Source organism: Argiope bruennichi, chromosome 4, assembly GCF_947563725.1.
Source record: "Argiope bruennichi chromosome 4, qqArgBrue1.1, whole genome shotgun sequence".
In the NCBI taxonomy this organism is placed as follows: domain Eukaryota; kingdom Metazoa; phylum Arthropoda; class Arachnida; order Araneae; family Araneidae; genus Argiope; species Argiope bruennichi.
This window is the reverse complement of record NC_079154.1, coordinates 142,481,723-142,509,496: the sequence shown is the minus strand read 5'-3', so window position 1 is coordinate 142,509,496 and position 27,774 is coordinate 142,481,723. Positions and strand designations below refer to the sequence as shown.

Here is a 27,774-nt window from a genome sequence, read left to right as displayed (position 1 = left end):
TTGATTCATATTGTTTCTAATGATGATATAATAATATTTGATAAATCTACATTTTTTAAAAATCTCTCAGTGTTCAAAAAATGCATTTTTGGCGTAACATAATATTTGTTTCATTTGTCTAGCACTTCTCGGGATGAAGGAAAAATCCTTGCTTACATATCCAGATTCGAGAGCAACATTTGAAACAAAAAGCAAAACAAAAATATATAGGAAACGTAAAGTTATTATATATTTAAGTATATGCACTTTTGAGATATTGCATTGACATGCTTTTGAAAATACAGACAGACATATGTTCAACTCATAGCTGTCCCACTCTTTGACAGGTATCTATTGAATCTGTGTACCTCATTTTATCCATCTAGCTCTTTTCGCTTTGTATTTATCGCGTTCACTTCTATTCGAACAGCCGGACAGATAGACATCCTCTGAAAAGATTTTGCTCAAAATTTGGCAGAAATCTACACATGTGGCGTCATCCCAAGACGTTTATTTGGAATGCGTTTTCAGGACCCGTGGAGGTCTCGTTTTTTGAAGATGGAAAACGAGGAGGCCGCTTCCAGGGAGGATGAAAGAATCAAAGGGAAAGTCCATAAAACCTTTTTTTTTTATATAAGGTAAGTAAACTACGACGGCACAACATGTATTTCTCTTTAATGAATTTAAATATTCGATTCCCTGATTCGATATTCCAACATTTTTATCTTATTTACCATTTTTTGTACTTTATAATATTACTTTTAGCTTTATTTGAATGTTTCATTCGTATTTTAAATGCTCACAAGATCTTTAAAAAAACATTTCAAGCCTAAAAAATGTCGCTCTCTGCCGATAACACTGACAGCATCAACAGCAAATCATTTAAGTTCACACATAAAATGGGGTCTTTTTTTCCTTCAGAATAATACAGTGGCATCATTGAAGCAAGAAGGGCTTCCAAAGCAACTCTGGGAAGAAATTCTCTCCCCCCCCCCCCACAGAGTTCTCTGGTATCAATTTTATCACTAATAATAGGAGTACCCAGAACTCCCAAGTAATATATAATAATCGGCGGAATACCAATGTGCAAGTAACAAACGGTTCTGAAACAACTTAAATTTTTAACAAGAAAGATTCTTTTATATAAAATACTATACATTTTTAATTTTTTCAATCATGTTTCCTTCGTTTTTCAACTGCATTTCAATTAAAATGAGAAAATCTGAGATCTCTACATTTGCTACAGAGTTGCTGCGAAAAGTGATAGATTTTCCCTTACGAATATAATACAATTCACTACAGCTAGAAGGTTATTTATTCTCATTAATAATTTTAAAAGAATGGTAGAAAATTTCATTAAAACAGAGAAAGTATATATATCATTACAATAAGAAAAATGAAAAGAGCCATTTTTAATAGTAAATCTTTATCTCCGTCTTCCATTAAAAGCAAGTAGTCAAGTTTTGAATGAATGAAGTAATAAAAAGTCTCAAAACCATTCTCAATAAAAGACTATAAGGAAATATAAAGGCCAAAAGGCTTCAATAAACTTTATTTAAATATCGATCTTTCTCACTTTTTCAAAAAAATTCCATTTATAAAGCAAATATTAAGCGTTATTTAGTAGCACAATGCTGCACAAGTGCAAAAGAAGATTAGTTTTCAATCAATCAAAAGTTATTTAACTAATTGTCACGTCACACTGGCCACAGCCTTGACAGCGCTTGTAAGAAACATTTGAAGAAAATCTGTTATGTAGTTCCCTAGGTAATAAGTAATTGATTTTAGCAGGTACAAATATAGATAATTACAAAACATACATTAGGAATTATATTTAAAAGACGGAAATAAGATTCGGCTTGAGGTCTTTACATCAAAAGTGTAGAAATATATTGGAGAAACCCGGCAAATGGTCTTCACTCTATTAGTCTGTTTAGAGAGCAAACTATATGAACATGAAATAGAAGAAAACGCAATAAACTTGTAAAAGAAATTTAACCATGACATTCTAGGAATAGATCTATATAAAATATAGGACCAAAATCCAAAGTAAGGTTTTGAAATGCATATTCGACGTGGAGCACTGTAATAGCATTATAATCAGTATTGTAATATAGCATATATATAACATAATTATAACTAATGCTTATTTTCCTTGCTGGATTCGCTCCAAAATTTTCCAGTTTCGATGAAGAGATTTTTAATTATTATGCTCTTATGCAAACCCTCCATTAGACGAAGTTCGAAATAACGAACTTCGTCAGAATATGAATACTGCTTAACACAAAGCGTGGCGCATGAAAACCGATGAGGGAACATTCCTGCTGGTTTAACCGCGCATTTGCGTTATTCTATGGATTAGCAAGCAATCGGTCGTTTCTTCAAACTTTCATATAAGGGGTTACAGCTCTAATGCTGTCTGAATTTTAACTTTGAAATTCGGCATGATTTGAACAGTTCATTACGACTTCCAAATGGATTCTTTTTTGAATAAATAAAAAGAAAGTTAAAAGCGAATAAAACATAAGCATTTTTATTATCGCTGATTTTCTTTAAAAAATGCATTGTTTTTTATTCTTGTATCGTTACAAAAATGATTCTATAATTTTTATAATATAAAACTTTGACTGCTACAATCCCATATACGAATAGCTGCCTCCAATCCGAAGTGATAGCTTCGTGTTCGATTTGCCGATTTGAGAGAATGGTCAAGGCGTTCTTGAACTGGCAGTTCTTAACCTCCGGATATAACAGATGTGGTATTGAGGTTACTTAGCAAGTGATTGTACACTTTGAAGGTGACTATTAGTTAAATAAACATTAATAATATTTCGAGAGAGGGGGAGAGATTTACATAAAGTGTTTTCGACAAAATCAGTCCAGGAGGTGAAGCAAAAATTAGATTTTATAAATGGACAAAGTGACGCCTTTTTAAGCATACGGTAATATGGTTCAATTTCTTTAATAGCGACGTTGTCCAATTCATCAGAGAATCTTATTGATCATTTCTTTTAATGTAGCGAGGTTGAAGTTTTTTACAAATGTCATTATTTTATACACACCACGGCAGGTTACTAATTTACCAAATCATCACATTTTGTAATCTTCCTAGTTCTATGTGGGTTTTTGCTTCAGTCGTCCAGATAGATGATGCATAGAAGATGAGACGCCGGTTTCATAAACAGGGAGCTTATTTTTATGATATAATTTCAATTTGTGATTAAGAACAGAGCGAGGCACGATTCATCAAAGCTCCGGGCAACAAACTGCTCAACCGAAAGTTTAACTGAACCACTGGGATCTTCTGTTCTAGTCATAGACAATCGAAAGAACAGTTTTCTCCGTCGTTTAACTACAATAAGAAATAAAATTTCGGTTAGAAATTTAATCCAGCAAATCCATTCAATACCCACGTTAAGCGCAGTACATGTAAATTCCATTGGCACTAGGTTACCGTTGATATTTCCCATTTATATTAAATATGGCATATTTTGAATTAAATCAGTCAGGAAAAAGAAATCCATAAAATTATGACACGCAGTTAAGCAAAAGGCATCAACTCAGAAAGACACATTATCAGACAACAACAACAAAAAAAATATTAGTTGTATTTTTCCAAAATAAATGATTGCTGAATACCATGAAACCGAACGAGTTTCATTTTTCAGCCGAAATACGTAACTGAAGAAAGCTTGAGAGAGTGATCAGAAAATCCATAAATTGGGGCTCACGCTAGCATAACTGCAGGCAGTGGAAGATTTTTGATTGGGTTGTTGCCACTGCAATGAATGTGTGTGGGAGGGGGGGGGGTTGAAAATTCTATTAGCTTAATTTTCAAATAAATAAATTTACAAAAAATACAAGTTAAAATAATTATAAAATACTAAGATAATGTTAACACTTGGTCATATTCTTATCTTTTTCTTTATAATCTCATTTATTAAGAAACACAGAGCGTCTGGTTAGTGAGCAAAAGTGAATATTTCACAGTTATAGGTGAGTCATCATAGATAAATAAAATTTTATGCATTTTTATAAATTTATTAAAATGAAAAATAAAATTGGAAGGTATCAGTAACATATTGATTGAGTCAATAACATGTTAAAATATGAAAATAAATGGATTAGTTCGTTAAAAAATAGGGCTCATAATATACCTTGCCTATACTCAGAAAATGACTAAAATTGCCTCTAGTTGCACGCGTTTCTTGAAACACGTGCCCTCATCTTAATTATATTCTCGAATAAAACCTATAGGGTAGTTCAAATGACAGAAAACACAACGCTGAAAAGTGAGAGGCAACTTTGACTGCATTTAAAAATGGACCGTGACCTCTGGCAAAAGAGGGTGCAGGGTAAAATCGTCTGCACTAAATATAGCGAACAGATGGAATCTCTTCCGTTCGTCCAAGAGCCCGGGATGGATTTAGAACGGAACTGTTATTGTAACGAATTGCCGCAGAAAGTGTGCCGCCCATTCTCCAGGCGCTTCTTGCGTCCATAAAATCGAATAAACGTTTGACAGTTTTTTTTTTTTTTTTTTTTTTTTATGGGATCCATCAGTCCTCTGAAAGATTTCACCTTTTCTAAAAGGTCTAATAAAAGATATCTTGAACTTATTGGATTCGTTAAATTTCATTTTATTATTTTTTTTATTTGAAATTATTACTGACTATATTTTTCATGACCTCATTTGCATAAAATAATTGTGGAATAACTACATTTATAATTTAATCGTAACAATGTCATAATTAAGCTAGAAATATAATTAAATCCCTTCATTAAATTTATAATGAAGAAGCTATTAAAGTTCTAAAACAGGAATTTCAAGCTCAAAATCCTCAGTATATTCAGAGAACAGACAAACGTGTATACACACCGCACTAACGAAGAGTGGATATATGTTTTTTAATTTATTAAAAATTAATTATGTCTCACAAAAGACTGAACTTCCTAATTTCCATCGACTTTCTACAATAATTTTGTTATTCAACTTACCGTTAGTTTGCTAGAGGGGAGAGATTGAAATAAATTTATAAGATATAATAGCGTTTATTTTGCACGTTTTTAAATGAAATTGAAAACTCCAACTGATGAGCACAATTTGTTGTAGATAATGGTATTCCATTTATTCTTTCAGGCGTTAGGCTGCGATCGGAAATATGCATTTTTAATAAATGTACGATAAAGGGAATTGGAAAAGGAGAAAAAAATTATCATGGAAAACTAAATGATTAAAAAAAAACCATTTATCTATTTTATAAATTACTGGATTATTATTGCAAATCTCTTAATACCTGATTCTCAAAAGGAATATTCGGATTCAGAATTTCACAGATATTTTTGCTTAATAACGAAAAATAACATTTCAGAAATTATATTTTGGGACGTATTTTTCGATGCAGAGCTCGAGATTCGTAGTTTAGTTAATGTGAATACAAATTAAAAATGAAGTATTAAGCAATAAATCTGTCGCTTTTTTATCGGGCAGGGGGGAGGACTCTCGTTTTGGTAAGTTTCTAGATATAAAGAGTGTCGCTGGAACACGATACTTAGCTGCTTGTTTATGTACATATTTATTCGCTTTATTAATATTATTATTATTCATTGAAAGACATTTGCATTAAGAGAAGCAAAGGGACATATTAAAATGTGCCTAGAGCCCTGTCATACCCATCTATCTCTGACAGACAGAAAGAACAGAGATCTCAAAAATTCCACTATTGTAAGACACATTTTAATTTCTTAATCCATTTACTCGTCAAATCAAAGCCATCTTTCCACCTGCGAAACGGGGAGAGGTCTTTCACCTGTAATTCACTTCAGTTCATCATACAGGGCAAGTAAATAAAACAGAACTCGATCCGAAACGATAATTTATCAATGCCTTAACTGTTTGAATCGCATATTTGCACCTGTCATGAGTCACCACAGAGTGACTGCGTCATTTCTTTACTACAGCCGTTGCGAAACTTCTGATGAATTGGGAACATCTACTTGGTTTCTATTCAAATTCTAAAAATCTAAAGCTTATTTATGCTATGCTTTATTTTGTTATGGTGCTTTAAAGCAATGTTTATTTGATATTATTATTTGCCTACAATTAATTGAAAATTCTACTTCTGGCGCTTTCTCCTCAAATAAGAATATAAAAGAAAACCCTGAAAATCTGAGAATTTTGTTGTCTAAATTACGGAGAAGCTGAAAAAATGTCCAACGATGACATTAAAAGGCAACTGGAAGATAGTTTCATATTAGCTGTGAAGTATCATGGTAATCTAGAGCCATATGTTGTATACTGATGTCTCATTTCAGTCATAAATCTTAACTTCAGAGTTATTTCTTCTTTACGTGTTATCATATCTGTCAGGAGCATTTTTGCCATGCAAAAAGATGGTTGAATATAGAAGGTGGTCGCAGCTGGATACAGGCTCAACACGGGTATCATCATTTCAAATCGAATGCTTTTGCTTTAAAAAAAAGTCACCAGAGATGAATTGTTTTAGTTTAAGTACGTAATAAATTTAAGACTACAATTAAGTGTCAGAGTTTGTTTTTATAATTCTTGTCGAGTGGAAACAAGACTACCTACTAAGTATTTTTTATGGACATCCCAAAATCGTTGCAAAAAAGTTAATTCTTCATTCGTGCATCTCTTGTGAGTGCAAATTCACACTTTGTGGTTGAATCTTACTTTACCTTTAATGCGCTCAGAAATGTGAAAAAAAGTCGCAACAGAAACTCAGGTGGCTTTAAATTCATCTTTTATACATTGTTGAAATCAGGTTATATTCTATAATTGATTACATTGCTGTTTCAAAAGAATTAAGAAAATTTCTCTTTTTAACTACGAATTTTTTAAAAAAAATTTGAAATACAATAAATTAGAAAACAGATGATCGGATAATAAAGAAGGGACCGTCTGAAATCAAATGGCTCGGCGGAGTCTTCACTTCTAGAGTCATCATCGGTTGAAAGACAGAAGCATAGTTGCCTGTAAAGCATAGTATCAATGAATCCTTTTCTTTTAAAATGCGTAACGTGGAGAGAAAAGCATTAAGTACGAAGTGAAGCGTTTGAAATAATTCGCATTAATAGTAATTGCAGAAAATTCCCGGCCGCTCAAATAATCACAGCATAACACACCGCCATTCGATCGAATCGAATTCTCCATTTAATCTCACTCCATACAATATCGCGTTTCTGTATCACTGTACTTTTGATAAATTGACTGATTGATAAATTGATTTTAATTTTGACCAATTTATAATTATATCTGATAAACTAAATAATTAATGTACTATATTTTTTGACATGAAGCAGGAAGATTTTTCCTTGAAAAACATTAATTAAATAACTAAAAAAATTTAATTAAATTAAAAAACTAAACTCACATTATTTTTCTATGTTTTTATACTTAGTTATGCAGATTTACAAAACTGAGACACCATTTACGTGACATCATGGTCACCTTACAAATAAATCATGTGACATTTGATTGAGCATTGTCTTCGGCTCAGTTATAAAAGTTGCGTTCTTTTTTGTTTTTCTTCCCCCCCCCCCTTCCTGCAAAAAATCGCAACAGATTACAAAATTGAAGTTGCAGGATGCGCATCATGAATTTTGACGTAAGAATACTTTAAGAAACCAATCACATCTTTTATTCTTCTTTTTAATTCTGAAACTGTACTCGCATATTTATAGTATACTTGAGAAAAAACAAAACAAAAAATTATTTTTATATGACAACTGAAACGCTGGATAGATTTTAAAAGATGCCTCTACAACAACTAAAAAACTATTTATAATTATTTTATAGAAAAAATTATTCCCTGTGAAATAGGGCGCAGACTATATGCAATATAAATGCACATGAGCATATTAAATAAGTCCTTAAAGAATGAGTAGAGTTATGGTTTTTCAAATACAATTGGGATTGAGTATGGTAAACCAAAAGGTACAAAAACACATCACACTACGAATTTGACATCATCATTATCAATGTAGTTAGTATATTATTACCACCAAAATTATAAAATAATAAGAGTGGAAATTCATTTTAACATAAGCTTTTGTCATGTTTTATTTAAAGGAAACGACTTTTATTTAAAATCTTTTCCCATTAAAAAAATAAAACTGAATTGCCTTGCTATCGCTTCAACTTACAAAATTATGAAATATTTATTCGCGCGTGCAATCGCACGTAAAAGAAAAATGAATGACGGCTTTCGTATAGTTTGCAATTCTGACGCACATGAAAAATGTTCATTCGTTTATTCGAGAGAGATCCTTCTCGGGAGTTAATTACGTTGGAAATGAAATACGGCCAGAAAAGTCAAACTCGCAAATTATTGTCCGCAATAATCCAGGATTTAATGCAGAGGAATAACAGAATTTAAAAAAGAAATCATCATTTCAGAAATGTGTAACGACTGACTGGAGAAATCTTATTTTTTGCGCCTAGGTAATCTTATGGACCAGAAACAGATCCCTTTTCCCTATGCCACTACTCGAAATTTTTATCAATTTCGTTTTTTTAATTTCTTTCGTCACTGCCTTCTGTAAAATCGCTTCCATCCCAGCGTCGTTCGACGCGGAGGTGGACAACCTTGGAGTTCAAAAATTCTAATAAACGTCCTCTCAAATCGGCAAATTGACGTTTTCGAAAATGTTGCCCGTTTTGTGTTCCAATTCTTGGCACAAGGAAAAAAAAAGCATTTTTGACTTCTACCACCTGACTGATATTGTACAAAGACTGACACGTCAAAAGTTTTGAGCTGCAGGATTCGCACGTACACACGAAGCCCGGAAGATTGCCGACCTTTGGACCCAAATTTGATCGGCAATTCTGGAAGTAAAACTACCTAGGCTCGGATTCTTAAACCCTCGGAGTTTTAAACCCGGGATTTCTTCTTCCAAAAGAAATGAAAGGAGGCGTCTACTTTCGACAACTGGGTGAAGTCGGATAATGGGCGGAGGAGCTCGCATCTTTCTGGTCCTTCCCGAGGGAAGTGTCAGTGTCTTGAGATCCTGAAACCAATAATACTAAACTGCATCCCTATACCTTGCTGCAGTGTGAGTTCAACAGCACAAGGATCGGTAGACTTCCCGTCCTCCAAAATGTGATGTTTTTACGTCATTCTGATGAGATGACCACATATCAAATTTTAGGCTATTTCTGCTTTAGAGTGGACGTGTTCAAATTGTTTTTCTTTCTTTCTTTCTTTTAAAACAAAAAATTCTAAAACTGGAGATTCATCAAAATCTGTGCATTGTATTTTCTTTTATTTCTCTCTTTTTTTTTTCTTTTTTTTTCCTTCTAAACTTTGTATATGAGAAAATAACAAGTGAATGCCTCCATATATCTTCATTTTTTCAGAAGGAAATATTTCTTGTTTCTTCTCACGGGGTATCCTTTTATTGTATCCGCACATGAATAAAATATCTCTACACTGGATATCATGGCTGCAAATGGAACCAGAGGGACTGATCTTTCCATAACTTTCTCGCATAGACTATAATAAAGGTATTATTTCCCACCCCTCACAAAACATTTGTAACCTTCTGTAAGTCAAAGAAAGCCTCGCACAGCACTGCCATGCAATAGTTACGAAATATTAACATTTGGCGTGAATAAAGCATTTTTTTTTAAGTCTGTCGTGTGATCGTTTGGCCAGATTTTTTATCGATTCATCAATCCCTGGCATGTGGTCAATAGCATCGGAAAATCGAATTTGGATTTTAGAAGCATTTTCCCCCAAATCGTCATTTGGCCCAGAACTACACTTGCAACCACAAAATCACAAACGAAATTTCATACGTTTCAAGTCATTGTGTTTTTGAGTTGCCGCGTTTACTTGCTTTGGAAAGTACAGAGAGACACCTGGCTGGCTCAAAAATTTAACAGATGCCGAATCTTATTCACCTAGCTGTCTTTGTTTTGTAGTTATCGTGTAACTTATATTAGACAGATTTATTATTCACATTATTCCATTCCATTGCATCCAATTAACTCATATCACAGACAGGCAGATTTCTTCTGAACGGATTTTGCTCAAAATTTGATAGAAATCTGCAAGTTTGGCGTAAAGATCACATATCAAATTTTATCAGTCTACTTCAAAGCGTTTTTGAGTTATTATTAAATGTTTTGAGACTATATAAGAAATTTCGAGTGTTTTTAATTAGTTTTGTCGCAAACAGACAAGCAGGCCGAAACGTATCCAAAAATGTGTTTTTCAAACTCAAGGTGGTATCGAGGAAATGCGTCAAAATCTCGAGTTCGAATTTTTTATGTCAACAATATTTTTTTCTACACTTCATATAAGAAAGCAAAAAAAAAATCGATTATCAAAAATTCAGTAGGGTTGAAATTCGCAAACAATGCAAAAAGCAAGATCGCTTGGAATTGGCAGTAGTTGAAAGATGAATGCTTAAAATTTAAACAAATTTCCATGCTTGCCAGAAAATTCAAAGAATTGTTTCAATTTTCGAACTTTCATTGGTTGTTTCGCCCCTGTTAATAGATACACTGCACAGAAAACCAAAGAATTCTCTTTCGCTCGGGGTTAAAGGTTTCAGTGTGAATTTCAAAGATCATGCACCTATTGCCAAATTTCCTGGATGGCTGTCAAACTGCGTTATTCTGCTACACCCATCAAGTGGCAAGGACCTCCCAAAAACTACAAAGCGGTTGTCACAAAAAGGAATTGTCTTACAAGATCTTATAACTTTCTCGGTAACTTTTTTTTTTTGACGTTTGTTAATAGTTTTTACAACGCAGCATAAGATTGAAGATGTTGATCCTTGGGTTCTCATTGAGGTCAGCAACAGTTTTTGTTGCAACCTGTCCCGGCCTTCAATCTTGCAACAAAATGTCTTTAACATTCATCAACATACATATCGAAGGTCTAAGAGATGAAAAATGGATGTTCCAGAAATAAGTTTTTGATGTGTAAAGTAGATGTTAAGAACTTTCATCATTGATTTTCTTTATCGCAAACGTAGTGAGTAATGACTATTTTAAAAAATCCTCGATTTAACAACAAAGAACAAAAGGTGTTCTTAAAATCGGAAGACAATATTTAGTTATGAATAAGATTTAAAATACGATATAACATATGAAATCGTTCGATATAATACACAATACTGAATATAAATAATACAGAATGTTTTACAACCGCGTTTCAGAAGAGTGAAAAAAAAAATGCTAACTTATTTAAAGGACGAAAAGAGCATTATATATATATATATATATATAATGTTTTAAATATCAAAATCCGTTATTTCGACATCACTAAATGCAAGGTTTATTATTATTCATGCATATGAGAACATGATGAATAAAAAAAGGTGACCTTCGACGCATGGTCTCTACATTAATACTGAAAGTTACTGCCCAAGTTTGAAACAAATCCAACAACAAAAATAAATATTAATCATAAAGAAAATAACTAAAAACAAATTACGAGAAAATTTCAAGCCAACATCATGCTGCATTCTTTCGCCCACATACATTGTTCCAACATATTCCGATACATAAGTTTTACATTCCAATACATACAACACATACATACAACATACATTTGTATATTTCTATTCACAAATTCTTGAAAAATAAATAATAAAATCTAAAAATAATTTAGTTGCCTATCTATAGCTATTTAATCAATCTAAAATTAATATAATGATGATTAAATGATAATTAATTCTAAATTCTAAAAAAATCTCAGTACAACTAAATTAGATAAATAAAATAATTTTAATAAATACAAATGTTAAAATAAAAAGGAAACAGCATTAAATAAATGAGACAAAATGAAAGAAAGGACAAAAAATACTTCATTATATTTTTAATGTTAAAACAAATACAAACAATCATTTCACGCAATTAAAGAACTGTTATGAACGATGCAGGTTTAATGTGACGAGGCGGACTTGGTGAATAAACATTCCAGCCATTTCAGTTTCCACGCAGCAATAAAAAGGAAAATATAAACCGATGAGCAATGGTTTACTTGCACATTTTAATTTTTAATTAAATGAGCAAATTAATTAATAATTTTAATTTGCCAATTAAAATTTTTATATGTAAGGGATATTTACTAAATACAATATGAATTCAGAAACATCACTATTAGTTTGAATGAAAATACTGTAATGATATTCATAAGCACCACATTCGACGTAAATAAATAAAGAAGATAAATTAGATGATGTTCAGAAGTCAATAAAAACACAATACAGAATTGAAATTATAATGTAAGAAAAACTATAATGATACTTTCAAAGCAAATGTAAATAATTATTTGGAGTGGAATAACAATGATGAGCAGGGAAATACAAAATGGATTCAAATGCCCCGTCGCAGGTTCAGGGATAAAGTGAACATGATCCGATTCCACTGGAATCAGACATAAATTCAAAATAATCAATTGTTTCAGTTTTGTCTCCTTCGCCTCTGAAAATGAGAATTATTATTGATTTCGAGAGAAGAAATTTCATTTGTGGTAATCCGTATGAATAAATTATTTCATACAAATAAGAAATAAGGAAATACTGCAATGAGATATGGATCCAATATTTTTCAATGTCGAGTTCCATGCGGAAGATGCAAGAATGAATGAAGGAGGGAGAAAATATACCTTAGCCTTAACTAAATGTGAGATATGGATCCAATATTTTTCAATGTCGAGTTCCATGCGGAAGATGCAAGAATGAATGAAGGAGGGAGAAAATATACCTTAGCCTTGACTAAATGTGAGATATGGATCCAATATTTTTCAATGTCGAGTTCCATGCGGAAGATGCAAGAATGAATGAAGGAGGGAGAAAATATACCTTAGCCTTGACTCAATGTGAATTCATTTTGTTTTAACTTACAAAACAACTTGTAGCATCACTAATGAATGAAATTCCATCCGTTTCCATGCTTTGACTCATTTAAAAAATTTGAAATTCGGAAAACATTTCAAAATGATCCCAATCATCTACTAGATGTAGCAATCATATTATTTAGGGAAGATTATTAATAAGAATGAAACGAATTAAAAGAATTTATGAATCATCCATTTCATTCGAATTTTAACTTTGATTATAACTATCTTTGACACATCAAAACAATGACTACTAAAGAAAATTTTATGTTTTCTGAAAATAGAATCGCTGAATTTTGTTATAAATGATAACATTCATATTCAGTCATTCATGTTCTAGTGTCTTAGAAATGAAACAATTCGTAAAATAAAATAATTATAAATTCATTTTTATTGCCTTTAAGAATATTATCGTTTATATACGCTTCTTTCCTCTGTTTCTTTTAAAGTTGAGTGTGTCATTCAATTTAATACATCAAACGAATGATTATTTTTATATCAACTGAAAGAGTATTGATGACTAAAAAAATGTCATGCAACGTTCGTCCATAAATGAAAGTAAGCTGCGTCATAAGGTTGATTAATAGTTCTACAATAAAAGGATTTTCTCAGTACATCAAAGGATGCAAAGATTAATGATATCATAATTCGCATTCTTATTTTCTTTTATTTAAATATTTAACAAACATATTTAGTGCCATTTTTACTTTTACTAGAATTATAATTCATTTAAACATGAAAGTCTTTTTAAACGCATAAGTATTTAAGAAATAAATAGCGATTTTGAAAATCATAATCAAACTTTTGAATTAAAATTAATATTTATTTAATTAAATAATTTCGATCCCATAAAGTATGCAATTAATATCCGCTTAAATAATCGTCCCACTCACATACACAAATAAAAAATTCTGGGATTGTAATTATTGAAATGTTTATCCAAATATGTGTATAAGAATAGAAGTTTTTAGATTAAACAATGGATGTTTATAACTATCATTTATCAGACTATCAATTAACCCTTAGGAACAATGAGTAATTGATAGTCTGGATTTTGTTTTCAACTCGCATGAATTCTGAAATGAATTTCTATCTCAACTAAAATAACCATCATTTCATTACTGAATTTTATATAATGTCATTTAGTTTTATCTGACAGTATATTTGATATATTTATTATTATATATTATTACAGTATTATTATATATTTTGGAAAATAAGAATTTCCTTTATTTTCTCATACGGATTGATATGACTTAAATTTTGCTATTTCGCCGTTATTGCTATATTAATACTGAATCCAATTATTATTAATAAATATTAAAAATGATTCCTTTTTAAAAAAACACATGAAATTTTCTTCTTCTATTGTTAAATGTCCATGTAGCAAGACTCTGATGCTTTCCAGGCTAATATTGAAGTAAAATCATTTCCGTTTGATTTAGCGCGCTTCTCAGTAGTTTTGTATTATCGATTTATTTTTTCGTATTTCATTTCCCGTCTACGAATGAATTTTTAGCTTCGTTCAAGGAGGTTTGATCAATAACATCAGTTGTTAGTGATCGCGTTCCCATCTTAACACAGTATATCTTGTCTGATTTTGATTGAAAAAATTTTGCACGTGTTTTTCTTTTACCTTTCCGCATATAAGAAACACATCGTCAACTTCACAAAAATTGCCTTAATGTAAGTCTCTTAAAATTTTTCCACTCACGAGATTTTATCGAGTGGAAAAGTTTTCTGTCCATTTTCATCACAAAAACTTATGCAGCAATCCAATCATTTGATAATATATCAATAAATAAAGTATTGAAATGAAAATTGAAATAAATAAAAATGGAAGAAATATTCAGTTAAAATTACTTATTTACTAATTTTAGGTTAGATTAAAATAAATGATAAGATTTGAATGAGACGTCAAAACAATTTTTTCCCCATTTCTATTCATAAATGTATCACTGTGTGGCGACCCCGAGATTTTTCTACGAGACCTCCTCTCGACAATTATGACAAAAATAAGATCTGAATTTATTTATTTTCCTACTTACGTTTGGCATCACCGCCGGAACCATTAGTAATCGACGGAATTTCATTCTCCTCCACTCCATCAATCATGGGAATGGACTTCTCATCTTCACTGTCGCTAAATGGCACTTTTTCGTCTTCGCTGTCACTAAAATGAATCTTCTCATCCTCATCAACCGGCTTCAGGACGATTTCGGCAGTTACCTGTTTGCTACATTCCTGATTGGGTGAGAACTTCCTACGCGAAGTGGATGGACAATTCCCCATGGCTCAACTGTTACTCGGAATCTAACAGCAACTGACAGCTGCAGCACTAACTGGTTTGTCAAAACGCGGTTCGTCCACGTGCTGTTGTTTTTGTTTTTTCTTTTCACTCAGGTGGCGGAATTCGATTGTTAGCGGTGAATTCATGCATTCAATTTTAGTTTCTTTTTTATTTTTACAAAAGCTCTCTATTAATTGAAATGAATACAGATGTTGTTGTTAATGTCAGAGAATTTTCCAAAGCAGTGCTCTTCCTACTTGCTTCGTTTGGAGTTGACGCTTCCTTTCGTTTTTCTTCCCTTTTCAGGGTTGCAATGTGGGTGCCGCCTATCATAGCGAGGAATCTCCAAAACATCAATGGCGAATTCTCGCCAAAGTTAAAAATGCAGTTGAAGAAAGAAGGGGCGAAAGATACGTGCAACTAGTTGTAGCGCTCATAAGAACTATTATGCGTATACACTTGGGATCTTCGTCGATTACGCTATAGTTCTGTGTTTAAATCATTTTTTCTCATCAGAATTTTCTGAATTTCGTGTAATGAGAGGTATAAATAATGAACGACTACTCAGGGGCGTCTATTCCCTTTACTACGCACTTTGTAATAAAAGAATCATAGCACTGAGATAGAATTAAAGAACGAGCCCTCATTAAACTTAATAATAATCAAAATTTTTATATTATAATTCGCAGATTATTTGCTGAAATATAACAAAATTTTATACACAGTATATGTTAAAAAAAAAGGATTCTGGAGAAGAATTTTTTTAATTTAAATAAAATTATTCTTTTTATTAAAGGGTTAAGGTGAATTATTTGTTAAAGATGAGCACTGTGATGCATTTTATTCGTAATTGGATCAATTGCCAGTCGTGTTTTCTATCCAAGACAAAAAAAAACGTCCCAAATAATCTGAAAACGTCCCAAATAATCCAGTATAGCTTGTTCACATAAAAAAATAATGAAATACAAAATAAAAATCTTTGATAACAAAAAGTTGTCACATTTTTTTTTTTTAATTTTAGAAGTTAGAGGCACTGAACCGTTATTATTAACTTAATATAATATATATGAATTAATATTATTAACTCAGATATAATGATAAATATAAGAATAGTTTGATATATTTTTAAAAAAATCAGCTTGCATTAACTAGCCATTTATTTTTAAAAAATGAAAATTTTAAAATCAGAATCATTTATTGAGACTGTTGGAAATATGCTGTATGTAATTATTCTTTATTCTTTGTACATTCGTTTTCAGGAATTGATATTAACATTTTTAGTAGTTGAACTCGAATGATATAAGGTGAGTTCATATATCCACAAAATTTTATGTCATTTATTGAAGAAAGTTTACGTAGAGTAAGTTTGAATCGATTTCATTCACTTGTCCCGAATATCGTTAAGTAGCTTTTTCCTTCAAATAATGAATTTCATTGCTGGTCTCATTTCTTGTGCAATATAAAACAAAACCCGGAACATTCTTACAAAAATATAAATTTATTACCTGAAAAAAATCAATTATGCATATATAATAATACCAATATTACAAATAGTCCAATCGAATTATGCTGTGTCATGATAAAAATATGTAACATTCATTTTATTGACGTTAGTTTTTAAGTAACAATTATTTTATTGGTTTCAGTTATGCAAATCTAAGTTTCTATTTGGTTATGTTACCGGATAAAGGGATGGAAAGAGGTGCAAAAGTCGAAACAGCATTTTTTCACATCTAGGCATTTATCTGACTGGAAAAGGGTGAATAAATGAAATATAGGTGTGTACAATACCTGTAAAATGATTTCTAAAATTCACGCTCAAATTAAAAAATTAATTTAATTTTCCCTTTGTTGAAATTGACTCCTGATTTAATTGTTGCAGCATTTGACACCTCAATTTGTCGGTTTTTTAAACACCTATAATTCATTTATTTACCACTGCTTCAATTGACCAACAAACTCTCATTCTCTTATCTGGCAGCAAATCTAGAGGCCTGTTTTGAATAGCAAACTCAACATCTTAAACCAATCAAACTGCTGCTGCGTATTCCCCCCCCCCACACACACACACACATTACGGTAGTGTATCTGCACCTGAGAATTCTGTGTGCCCTCGGTTGAGCGGCCTGAAGTATTCGTTCAAACAGAAATGCACCAAGATGTTTCTCTCAGTCTCCTCTGTCTCTACTTATAATGAAGATGAATACGTTTGTATGTCTGTTCGTGGGACTGCATGCAGGTGCTTTGTAGTTCAGATTGTTGGACACAGAGATACCAAACTTATATATATATATATATATATATATATATTGAGAGCGGAAATGGGCACCTTGAAGCACCTTTTTTTCTAAATTTCAAACAGAATTTTCGTTCAACAAAAAAGTGTTTTTATGTCATAATTGAAGAAAATATAACAGCATAATAAGGCTTTTTGCATAATCTTGAAATTATAATTGATTCCATCGGACATGGCATCCATCTTTCGAAAATATAAAAGGATGCGCTTAGAGATCTGCTTCTATAGAGTGCGATTTTGTTTTTCTGAATGCGGATATCCATTAATGCTGGTCGAAGCAAGGCTCGGCGCCTCAAAAGGAGTGCAGACGCCAGTTTCAGTCTGTTCACAAGCTCGGCAAAGATTTATAAACTATAATACTTTTTAAAAATAAATCAAAAATATTATAATCACTTTCAAACACTTTCCACAAGTAGCCGTAGAATCAGGCTATTAATATTTTTATGTCACTTTTTTAAGAGACACATCAACAGGAAATCAAAAAATCAAATCAAATTCAGGCCCCCATGGTTTTACGAGATTATATTATATTATCACCATGTTTATACGATGTGTAATATACCACGGATATATTATCTCTGGTTAAGGAAAGTCCATTTTTAAATTTCTGTAATTTTGAAGATAAAGTACATTTCCACTTTAGCGTTTTTTTTTTTTTTTTTTTTTCATTTAGAACTGGCAAAGTAAATAAAATCATTAGTATTGGAATTTTTTCTCCATTCCCTTAGAAGGAATTTCAGAGAATATATGCTTTTAAATAAACCACAAGTATTTTAATCATAAGAAAGTTCATGAAAATGTATTAAAAATAAATATTTAACTGGATTTGATTTTTTTAAATGGCATTCGACGGACGCTCTTGCGAATTTTTGTTGTATGAGAGAGATTATAATCACTTTGCTTTGGCAGGAGAAATAAGGGTTTTTCTCTTTGTTATTAACATGTGTGTATATAATGAATAGAAGTAAAAAAAAGACAACAAACAATTCCAAATCCTCTTGATTTTTGAAAAAGTATTTCAGAAATATTTTTTTTCTATGATTAACCATGTTATAAGATGTCCAGATACACCTAATTGAACTAAGACAATCAAGTTTGGATTCTTTATAAAAAGTATTCAGTATATATTGTTGACTATATATTCTTCAGTATATATGTCCATTGCGGGTTATATTTCAGGTAATATAATCACTAATTTTCTATTTATAAAAAGAATGCTTCTTTTAATTTACGGCAATCGCCAGTAAAAGCGATTTAGCGTCATTTATGGCAACCTTCTTTTTCATAACTTCTAGTTTCCATCCGGGGCATCTAGAGAGCGCGCTTTCGTTGAAGAGAAAAGTCAAAACGAAGCGAAACAAAAAAGATGGAGAAGAAAGCTTTTTCAAGTTGATCATGGCCCAAAATGTCTCATGCTTGCTTCTAGACACGTCATCTTGACCTTTGACTCGGGATAGAGCGGCTAGCACGCAGTCGAGGTGGTTTTAAGATTCACCGCTGCTACTTTTCACACACGGCGATTTTTTATTTTCGTTTGTTTATATTTAACATCCGCGTCATTCCAACGGAATGTGCGGCTAAGTTTCGGTGTAAGCGGGTTTAATTTACTGTTGAAACTGTTGAAAAGCTGTTTTGCGTTTTTCATGGTTTTTTGGAATTACATGTTCCATTCTCTTATAAGGTTCATCGTTTCGTATTCTTGAAAACAGCTTTCCCTCTCTCTCTCTCTCTCCTCCTCCTCCTTTTTTCAGAGGGAAGAAACTAATAAACTATGAAATTTTCTATTTCTGAAAATAAGAGTTTTAAAAACAGTTCTTATTCAGCAAAACATAATGAAAGGAATTCATAAATAATAAAGTGTGGATTGATTCAGTGCAGGAGAAACATTATTGAAAAATGTAAACATTGCCATCAAAAGTTGTTAAATCTTGGGACATTTTCTTAAACCATTAAATAAAGCGCAAATTAAGTTCAAAATGAGTATAAATGAAACTTTTTTGATAATTCAAGTTTTGAAAATAACTGACGAAATCACTTAAAAATTGAAAGAGGCATCTGAACATTTTGGGAAATCATGTTCGTGCTTGAATATTGATGACATGAGTCGCGCATCCGTCTGAACGCTTTAAAAATCTCTCTATACAAAATGTTTTGGCAATCAAAACAATTTGTGGCGTTTTTCGGTTGTATCCTCTAAAAAATAATAATTAGTAAAAATATATTTTATTAATTTAAAAATCTTGTAAATTAAATTGCTTGAATTTTCGCTTTAATTTTATCAGTTTTATAAATATACTTTCTTGGATTGCGATAATATTTTTAACTGTGGTCATGAAGATCAAATTCATTTTATCAAGTATTTTTAATATATTTCATCTTTCTCTATTGCTAAAGTTATAATTATCAAACTTTTCTTCATTTAATATCATTAGCACCAAAGTAAATTTTGTTTACCCGTAATTTAATGCTAGATATTTTAAAAATACTTTTCTCAACTCAAAAACATTAAGCGAAGTTATTTTTTTTATATATATCTTTCATTTGATAAGATTTGCTTAGAGGAATATTTTCTAGCATCAACTTCCAGAGAATATACAAAGCAGTAATTGACATTTCCTTTGCTTTCAAATATTAGATTTTTAGTTTCATTTAAATTTCGCAATCAGTATAACACAAGCTTCGCATAATTTCAACAATTTGATTTAAGAAATGCGTTTAATTTTCCCATTTCGTAAAATTTAGCATTTGGAAAATTCTGGTAATTAGATCTTTATAAACGATTATTTCAAATTTTTTTTCTTGATGCAGTGTTTTTTTATTATTATTATTATCATGTGAGAACATGATGTTGTTTAGGTTTGAGATTTTTGATGCCTCAAAATCGTAGATAACAAACTGTAGAAGCCTCAGAATGCATAGGCAACAAATTGGCGATTTATCGCTTTTGAGACATCAATTTTCCGCTTTTAGGGTTATTAGAAAATAATGCAGAAGGTTGTCACATTTGGCAATTTATCGCCAACTAAAGTTACAACTTGAGTTCCAAATTATTCATTCTCTGAATTCTTACGAATTGTCTTAATTAATTTGAATCATTAACCAGTTTAAACCGGTTTTAAACAATAACGAGACTATCAGATTACGCATGCGTCGATATTTAGAAAAAAGATGGGTTTTTTTCATCTCAAAATCGGTCGAGCTCTACGACTTTGTTTGCCAGCTAGAAAAATTGAAAATGAAAGTTTAAAAAATTATCATTATAGGTATATATATATAGAGAGAAAAGGTGTATATATATATATATATATATATATATATATATATATATATATAGAGAGAGAGAGAGAGAGAGAGAGAGAGAGAGAGAGAGGGAGGGAGGGAGGGACCGATAGAGAAGTCTCATGATTGTTTCAAACCGGTTTAAACTGGTTAATGACTTCAATTAATTAAGACAAATAATGACTTAAGAATAATAATGCTTTCACATGATAACTTGAAATTTGCGATAGTAGATTTCATTTTTTATCTTTTTTTTATTTTTCTAATTATTTTGTCTTTTGAAGAATCATATTATTGTTCATAATATATGCATAGTGATGTATTTACTTAAGCTTAATTTTTTTAAATCTTCAGTTTGGCCATGCTCTGACTTTTCAATAAAAATAATAAAATACTTTATTTTGAGACCATGTGTAAAAAGTGGAATTCATTTTCGCACAAATTTCTTTTTTCATTTAATACATATTTTTTTATATATTTTTTTTTCAGTCTTAACTTCTTAACTTTCAACTGTTAACCATTGGCAAATTATTAAAAAAATTTTCTTTCGTGTTTGAGGAATATTTTTGAAAACAGTGACGTGGTTGAGTTGCCAAGGGCCAAACTTGCACCGCTAGGGTTCGTAGCCACGTAACATAACCACTAGATAAAAGTGATCACTCGTATCCAGATGTTGCTAACTGGCTTATGAAGGTTGCCACCACAATAGCTTTTAACGTTCAGTGAAGGAATACTTCTAGAAATAGCTGTTATAGGAACATGTTTTATGACTGTGCGGCATCTGTGTCCGCTCCCTTACTGCTTAAACCGACGAGCAATGTTTGCAATTAATGTAATTACTAAGTGAACGTAATGATATAGATAGGCGCCTGGCCAATAATCCTGGCAAAAGGTAATATTATCTAAACAAGAATTTTTTTTTTTTTCCAGATTTCATAATTTGATAGCAAGACCTCCATATTTCTAAGCCCCTCTTAATCAGGCAATTGTGTAGTTGATAATCCACCAGACATGATGAATATCAATGAAATATTTTTGGAAAGTGAACTAAACTTACAAAACGTAGCGTTGATTTTACACGTTTATTTTTCTTGACAGCTCTGATGTCGGGGATTGAATGCTAACGGAGAAAAATCGAGACAGGAAATATAGATAGGATTAAAAAGAAACAAAGAAATTGAAAATTTTGTTAAAAACGATATAATTAAATTTTAGATAGAATAACATTATTTTCTCTATTCCTGGAACATTTATTCTCATTTTTTTATTCTATGTGAGAAAAAAATAAAAATTTTCCTCTCTTCCGGAATCTGCCAAAATATATTTCACCTTATCTGGAAAGCAATGAAATTATCGATTTAAACTGATCTAATTAGATATAAACATAAGTGTCATATGGATGAGTTCGTCTGAGAAAAGACAAGATGGATGAGTTCCAGAATGTAGAAAGTGCCTCATTGTCCTGAATTCTGAACTGGAAAACGCAGCAAAATCCAAATTTGATCTAAAACTTATTAATCGCTCTTCGGTAAAATTTATGGGGTACGGTAAGGTCTCTGCTGCGGAACCGGAGGGTTTCAGGTTCGAGACTCGCTTCGACCAAAGAACCGTTGTGCAAGCCAACTTGGGACGCGTTAAATCCTTCGGGGTCCAACGCCCTTCCTCTGGTGTGGTGTGGAAGTTTGGAGAGGAGAGTGCCATCTCAGGCGTCTTCCTCGTCATCCGACCACGGTTCAAAATGACGAGGTCCGTCCCAAAATAGCCGTAATGTCGCTTTAAATTGGTACGTTAAGTAATATAAGTAAACTAAATCAGTACAAATTACAGTGCATCACCTTTTTCCATTTTCAGTATTCGGTTGATAACACAGATAATGCCAAAAGTAGAATTTTTCCGTTAAAAAGTTCACTTCTGGAAGCAATTTATATGGATTGTAATTAACTCTGTTGGCAGCACGAACCCAATAGCATCAATTCATTTCAAGGTTAAGATATTTATTACGGTTTAGGATATTTAAGTTCAAGCAGAGATATAATATTTTCTTAGCTCCAAAAACTGTCTTTAATAGTCGGCGTACAAATACAAGCCCTTTCAGAGGAAGTCCTATACGTGTTCAACGATATTCGAATATATGTGTTAACCATTCCATAATATCGAAGATAGGGACATTTCCTTAACGAAGTGTTTTTGCACTGTTCGTTAGCACATACCTGTGCTCCTATTTGGAACAAATAGAAGATTCTACGCAAGAAAAATCAGGAAACAATTTTCTTGACTAGTCATCCATTTATTGACATCGAGCCTTATTTTTATACAATTTCCGATAAGTAATTCCAAATCACGGTTACGAATATTCTTAAAGACAATAAAAATTATTTTCTTCATAAACTACTAATTTCATAAGAAACTTGCTGGGTTTCCGTGTGATCGTTAAAATAAATTCTCTCTGCTTTTCCTCGCGAACTACTCATCGCTCACACTCACGTGAACGTCTACGTTTCTTGACTACCAAGCAAACAAGAAATCTTTTCTGCATAACTTTCAAGACAACGGAAATGCGCTGCCTTCTGGTGTTAGAAAGGGGAATTAAGCCTGACACATATGAAACAGTGCTTATGATTCTAAGCGACTGATAATGCGAGAATATTGTATAAAATGAAAAAATGTATGTATAAAAAGAGTTGTGAGAAATGGAAAATTCTACTCTGGAATTATTCGCTTGAAGATCCCGAAACTAACACTTTTCGACGATTGCACTTCGCAAAGGAGATAAATGAGAGATTGCTACGACTCATAATTCTGCGAATAACCTCAGTTCATCTCCCCTTTTCACTCACCCCTACTTCAACGAAATGAACTCCTCCTTATGCATGTGCAATAGAGCGGAGGATTTTCAATTCCGATAATGAACAGAATATTATTGCTCTTCTTTTACATATTTCAAGGGGCCAGAGGAACGTCAGGTGTAAATCGAGAGGAAACACTTACATATGTTATTAGTACTATTGAAATTAGACGATAGCAATAAAAGAAATTATAAATATGGAAAAAGTTAGAGAAAGGAACGTAAATGCGGAGTTAAAATACGGAATTTGATTATTTATTGAATTTTTTCTTTGTTGTAATGTTGAACATTTCAAATCCTAGTGTATGAAGAATGTTTTATTCTGTTGTTGTCTCTGAAGCTTTTACTAATCTCAGATGATTAAGTTATAAATTTTTAATTGTTGCTATAAGTGACTTCTTATTAAAATAATTATAATTTATTATATTATTTTCAATTTCATATTTAGCCTTTGGGCACTACCTCAAAGGAAAGTTGATTGTCCTACGAAGACGCATGTCAATTTTCCTTGACTATCGTTAAATATTAAAAGCATGCATACATTCTATGGTACTTTTTGATCATTAAGATTTTCCCAAGACGTTACAGACATGTTTCGGAACAAAGTGGCTAAAATAAAACGTTCACTTGTTAGTAATTAAAATTAAATTTACAAAATATGTTACAAATTTAAAACATGTCGCTACAGTTTCGATTAGAATCAAGCTAATAATAAAAAAAATAAATATCGATTTGAATGTAAATAAGATACTATATTAAATAAATTAGATACTGCTTCAAAACTCCTAAAGAAACCTAAAAATAAAACCAACTGAATAAATTCTGATGTAAGGAAACGAATTGTATTATCAACTATTATTTCAAATAGCAAAAGTTCTTGGCGTTATCTACATCCATTCCAAATTTGAAACGGCCCAAATGATGCGCATCATCTGAGTGCAAAGGGTCCCATTCAAAATGAATTGGAAGATATTTTTCAAACAGCGAGAGTCTCTCGCATCATTCACATACAAACTCAATTCATTGGGTCCCTTCCCACTGGACTCGATGATTTCCTGCATTCACGAATCAACTCCGTTCGAAGCTCTGCTGTCGTTTTACATTTCGGACGACCCAGCTGTCATCAAAACGACGTCGCGCTTGAAGCTGAGCGCTCAATGCACAAACCAACTGCGTTTCATTCTCCGTTCACGAGATTTATCTACACATGCCATTGACTGGAAACTTCTCAATGTTTTTTTTTTTAATCGGAATGTCATTCTTTGGATAACGTCCATAAAATCCTATGCCAAAATTTCACATATTTTGCTCGGTGCAATTATGAACATAATACCTCTGAAACATAAGTAAACACAATTCCTGTGCTCTGGGAAATCTGATGGAGAGAGTTATTAAAATGTCGAGAACGATTTTTTTTTTTTTTATGATGATTACATTATTTTCTCTGCATATTTTGTATAGAAAAAGTTGAAAAGCTTCTCGAAAGAAATCTCGATATGAGAATACTTAAAAGAAATAATGTGAACCAACAAATAATATGACCTTATAAAGAGATCTGTATCTAGTCATCTTCCATGTGAAAAAGTAACAATAAATTGACATTCAGACATCAAATATAGTGCTTTACTTAGACATGTAATTTTACAACACGTCCGCATGAATATAAATAAGGAGACTGGAAAAAAAATTTCTTGAAATGTTGCCAAAAACTGCCACACTTTTCAGAGATTATTTAAAATTTACTTTTAACAGGAGTTTTCGCAAAAAGTAAACTCTTGCTTTTATAATGAAGAATGGAGAATTGAAACGTCGATGGAATGCTATACTTTTTTTTTCCCCTTGCTTGTTCGTCTGGGAAAAATTCCAGTTTTAAAAATCTATGGTAAAACTTGTCCTTGAAATATCAATAACTTCTATCTTGCAGACATTTCCTTAGTCATAATTTAAAAAAATCTCGCAAAGTTTTATCCGATTGCTAATTTTTGGTTTTATTAATATATATTAAATTAATGTTACTAAATGATATATTTACTATTCACTTTTTTTTTGTAAAATAGACTCCGCATTGTTTAATAAACTAAAAGTTATATAAAAAATGAAATCAATGCAAAACTGAAAATCATTTTAAGAAAAATATTCTTTTTTTTTATATCATTTCTAAATTTCAGCTTACATTATTTTTTTTTTCCTTTTCCTAAATATATCTTCACATTTTCTTAAGTACTATTTATTTTTCCTTTCTTAACCTTACGCTAAAAGTTCATCCTTCTTCGTTTCTGGATCGGTTCCAGATCATGTATTGCAATGATTATCACGACACAATTTCCGGGAAATTTCTGCAAATCTTCTTCGATTGCAGTCTGTACTGCATTTCTATACACACGGTCTCTACATACAGTTTCTAGTGCATATAGAATGCCCCTGAATTCATGGACCAAATTTTAAGTGTAGGTAAAATGCATATAAAGAAGTATTTTTTTAAAGCAATATGAAGTAGAAAATGAAAAGTGCAGGTAGAACAAGTAAGCGCAAATAAATACAAGAAAGATGGGAAAATATTGTTTGTGAGACTCTGATTGACTCTCATGACGGCCAACTCAAAACTTTCAATTGCTACTGCAGGAAACACCGGGAATCCTCGAAAGAGTGGACCAATAACTTTCTAGATGCTACAAGGGCTGCATCGATGTTGGTGGTGGCACTTTTCTGCACTTAATGTAATGCTAGTCGCCTTTAGCGACCAGCCGGTTCGCCAATTCGTAATTCATCAGAGAATTTATTGACTTAAATTACATAAAATATTGTTATTTCATTTAGATTATTTTCTTAGCAGATGTATGTCTATAACAAATTGTTTACAAATTAGCTGTTGAACCCTGATTAGAGTGGATATCTTGTATATATTAAACTATATTTCAATTAAATATAGTTTCAGCTGTTATAATGAATTAGTGATATATGTATATCATAGTAAACTTTTCCTTACATTTACTCTTTGGTAAATATCATAATTTATTATTTCATTTCATACAGACACGTGCGGAAAATTACACTTTTATATATTTAACTAGCTGACCCGGCAAACGTTGTTCTGCCATATAAATTATTTCTATTGAATATTTTGGTTCTTAATTAAAAAATAATGAATGCATTGTAAGTGTGTGGAGATGGGATCTTTGACAGAAAGAGGAATGGAGCGCTGTAGACGTTGATCGCCAATAAAAACAAAAAAACACCAACCATTCATTTTCTCAATACAATGCATTTCATTAACGTAACGAACGTATACATTGTTTGATCTCTTAAAAGTTAAATGTAAAGTGAAAAAAGTAACATATTTATCTTATAGCATAAAAATGAAATAAAGAAAATCAATATTCATTTCGAAGAGCAATTGAGTCCACGATATTTTTTGCCAGTCCGTCTTTAGCCAACACAAATAAGCTCGTTTGCCCACGCGAGAACATGCCACGTATGTGAAAAATATGGTGTGCCCAAATTTAAGCAGCGCACAGAGCGAGTTCGCAAATTGTACAGACTAAGTCTATGGCAAAGGATACCGACGTGCTCTGATTGGTTTAAGCCTTGTGTGCGTATTGTGTGCGTACATCGGGAAATATGTGGTTAATGAGAGCATTTTGCGAATCAACGATAGTGCAGAAATTAGTGGGCAATTTTTTGCATCCAGTATTTTCATAGACAGCAACTTTTCCATCACCGATATCTAACAATAAATTCGAGAATGTGTCAATAGATGGATCTTGTAGCATTTGGAAGCGCGTGTTTATTTTTAGCTGGACTTTTTCATTAGGCCACAGTGAAGATGATTTCAAGCAAGCGTTGATCTCATCAGTGGAACGTGGAATGACGGGAAGTATTTGTCTGAAATCACCTGAAAGGAGTAACAGAGTGGAGCCGAATAGTTCGTTGTTGTTTTTTATATCTTTGAGTGTTTTGTTCAAAGCCTCAAGAGAGTGTTTGTGTCCCATAATGCATTCTTTCCAGATGATAATTTTGCATTTTATCAGTACCGTGGCCATGGACGATTGTTTTTTTTTTATGTTGCATACTGCGTATGGGTTATTTTGAATATTCAGTGGCGGCTTAAATGCTGAATGAGCTGTTCTGCCTCCATCTAATAAAGTTGCTGCATTACCAGATATTCCATAGCCAATGCGATGCCATTATTAGATCGTATTTCGGCTGGAAT

The 27,774-nt window shown here is 31.9% G+C and overlaps 1 protein-coding gene across 1 annotated transcript in view; it reads right to left on the bottom strand.

Annotated features, from left to right (window-relative positions):
- LOC129965469 (annulin-like) overlaps nucleotides 1-15,420 on the bottom strand; it is a 75,708-nt gene extending 60,288 nt beyond the window's left edge. The window contains exon 1 of the mRNA XM_056079362.1: nucleotides 14,903-15,420. Coding sequence (XP_055935337.1) covers nucleotides 14,903-15,146 — 244 coding nt within the window. The 5' untranslated portion in view covers nucleotides 15,147-15,420. The remainder of the gene's footprint in view (nucleotides 1-14,902) is intronic.
- Nucleotides 15,421-27,774: the final 12,354 nt, after the last annotated feature.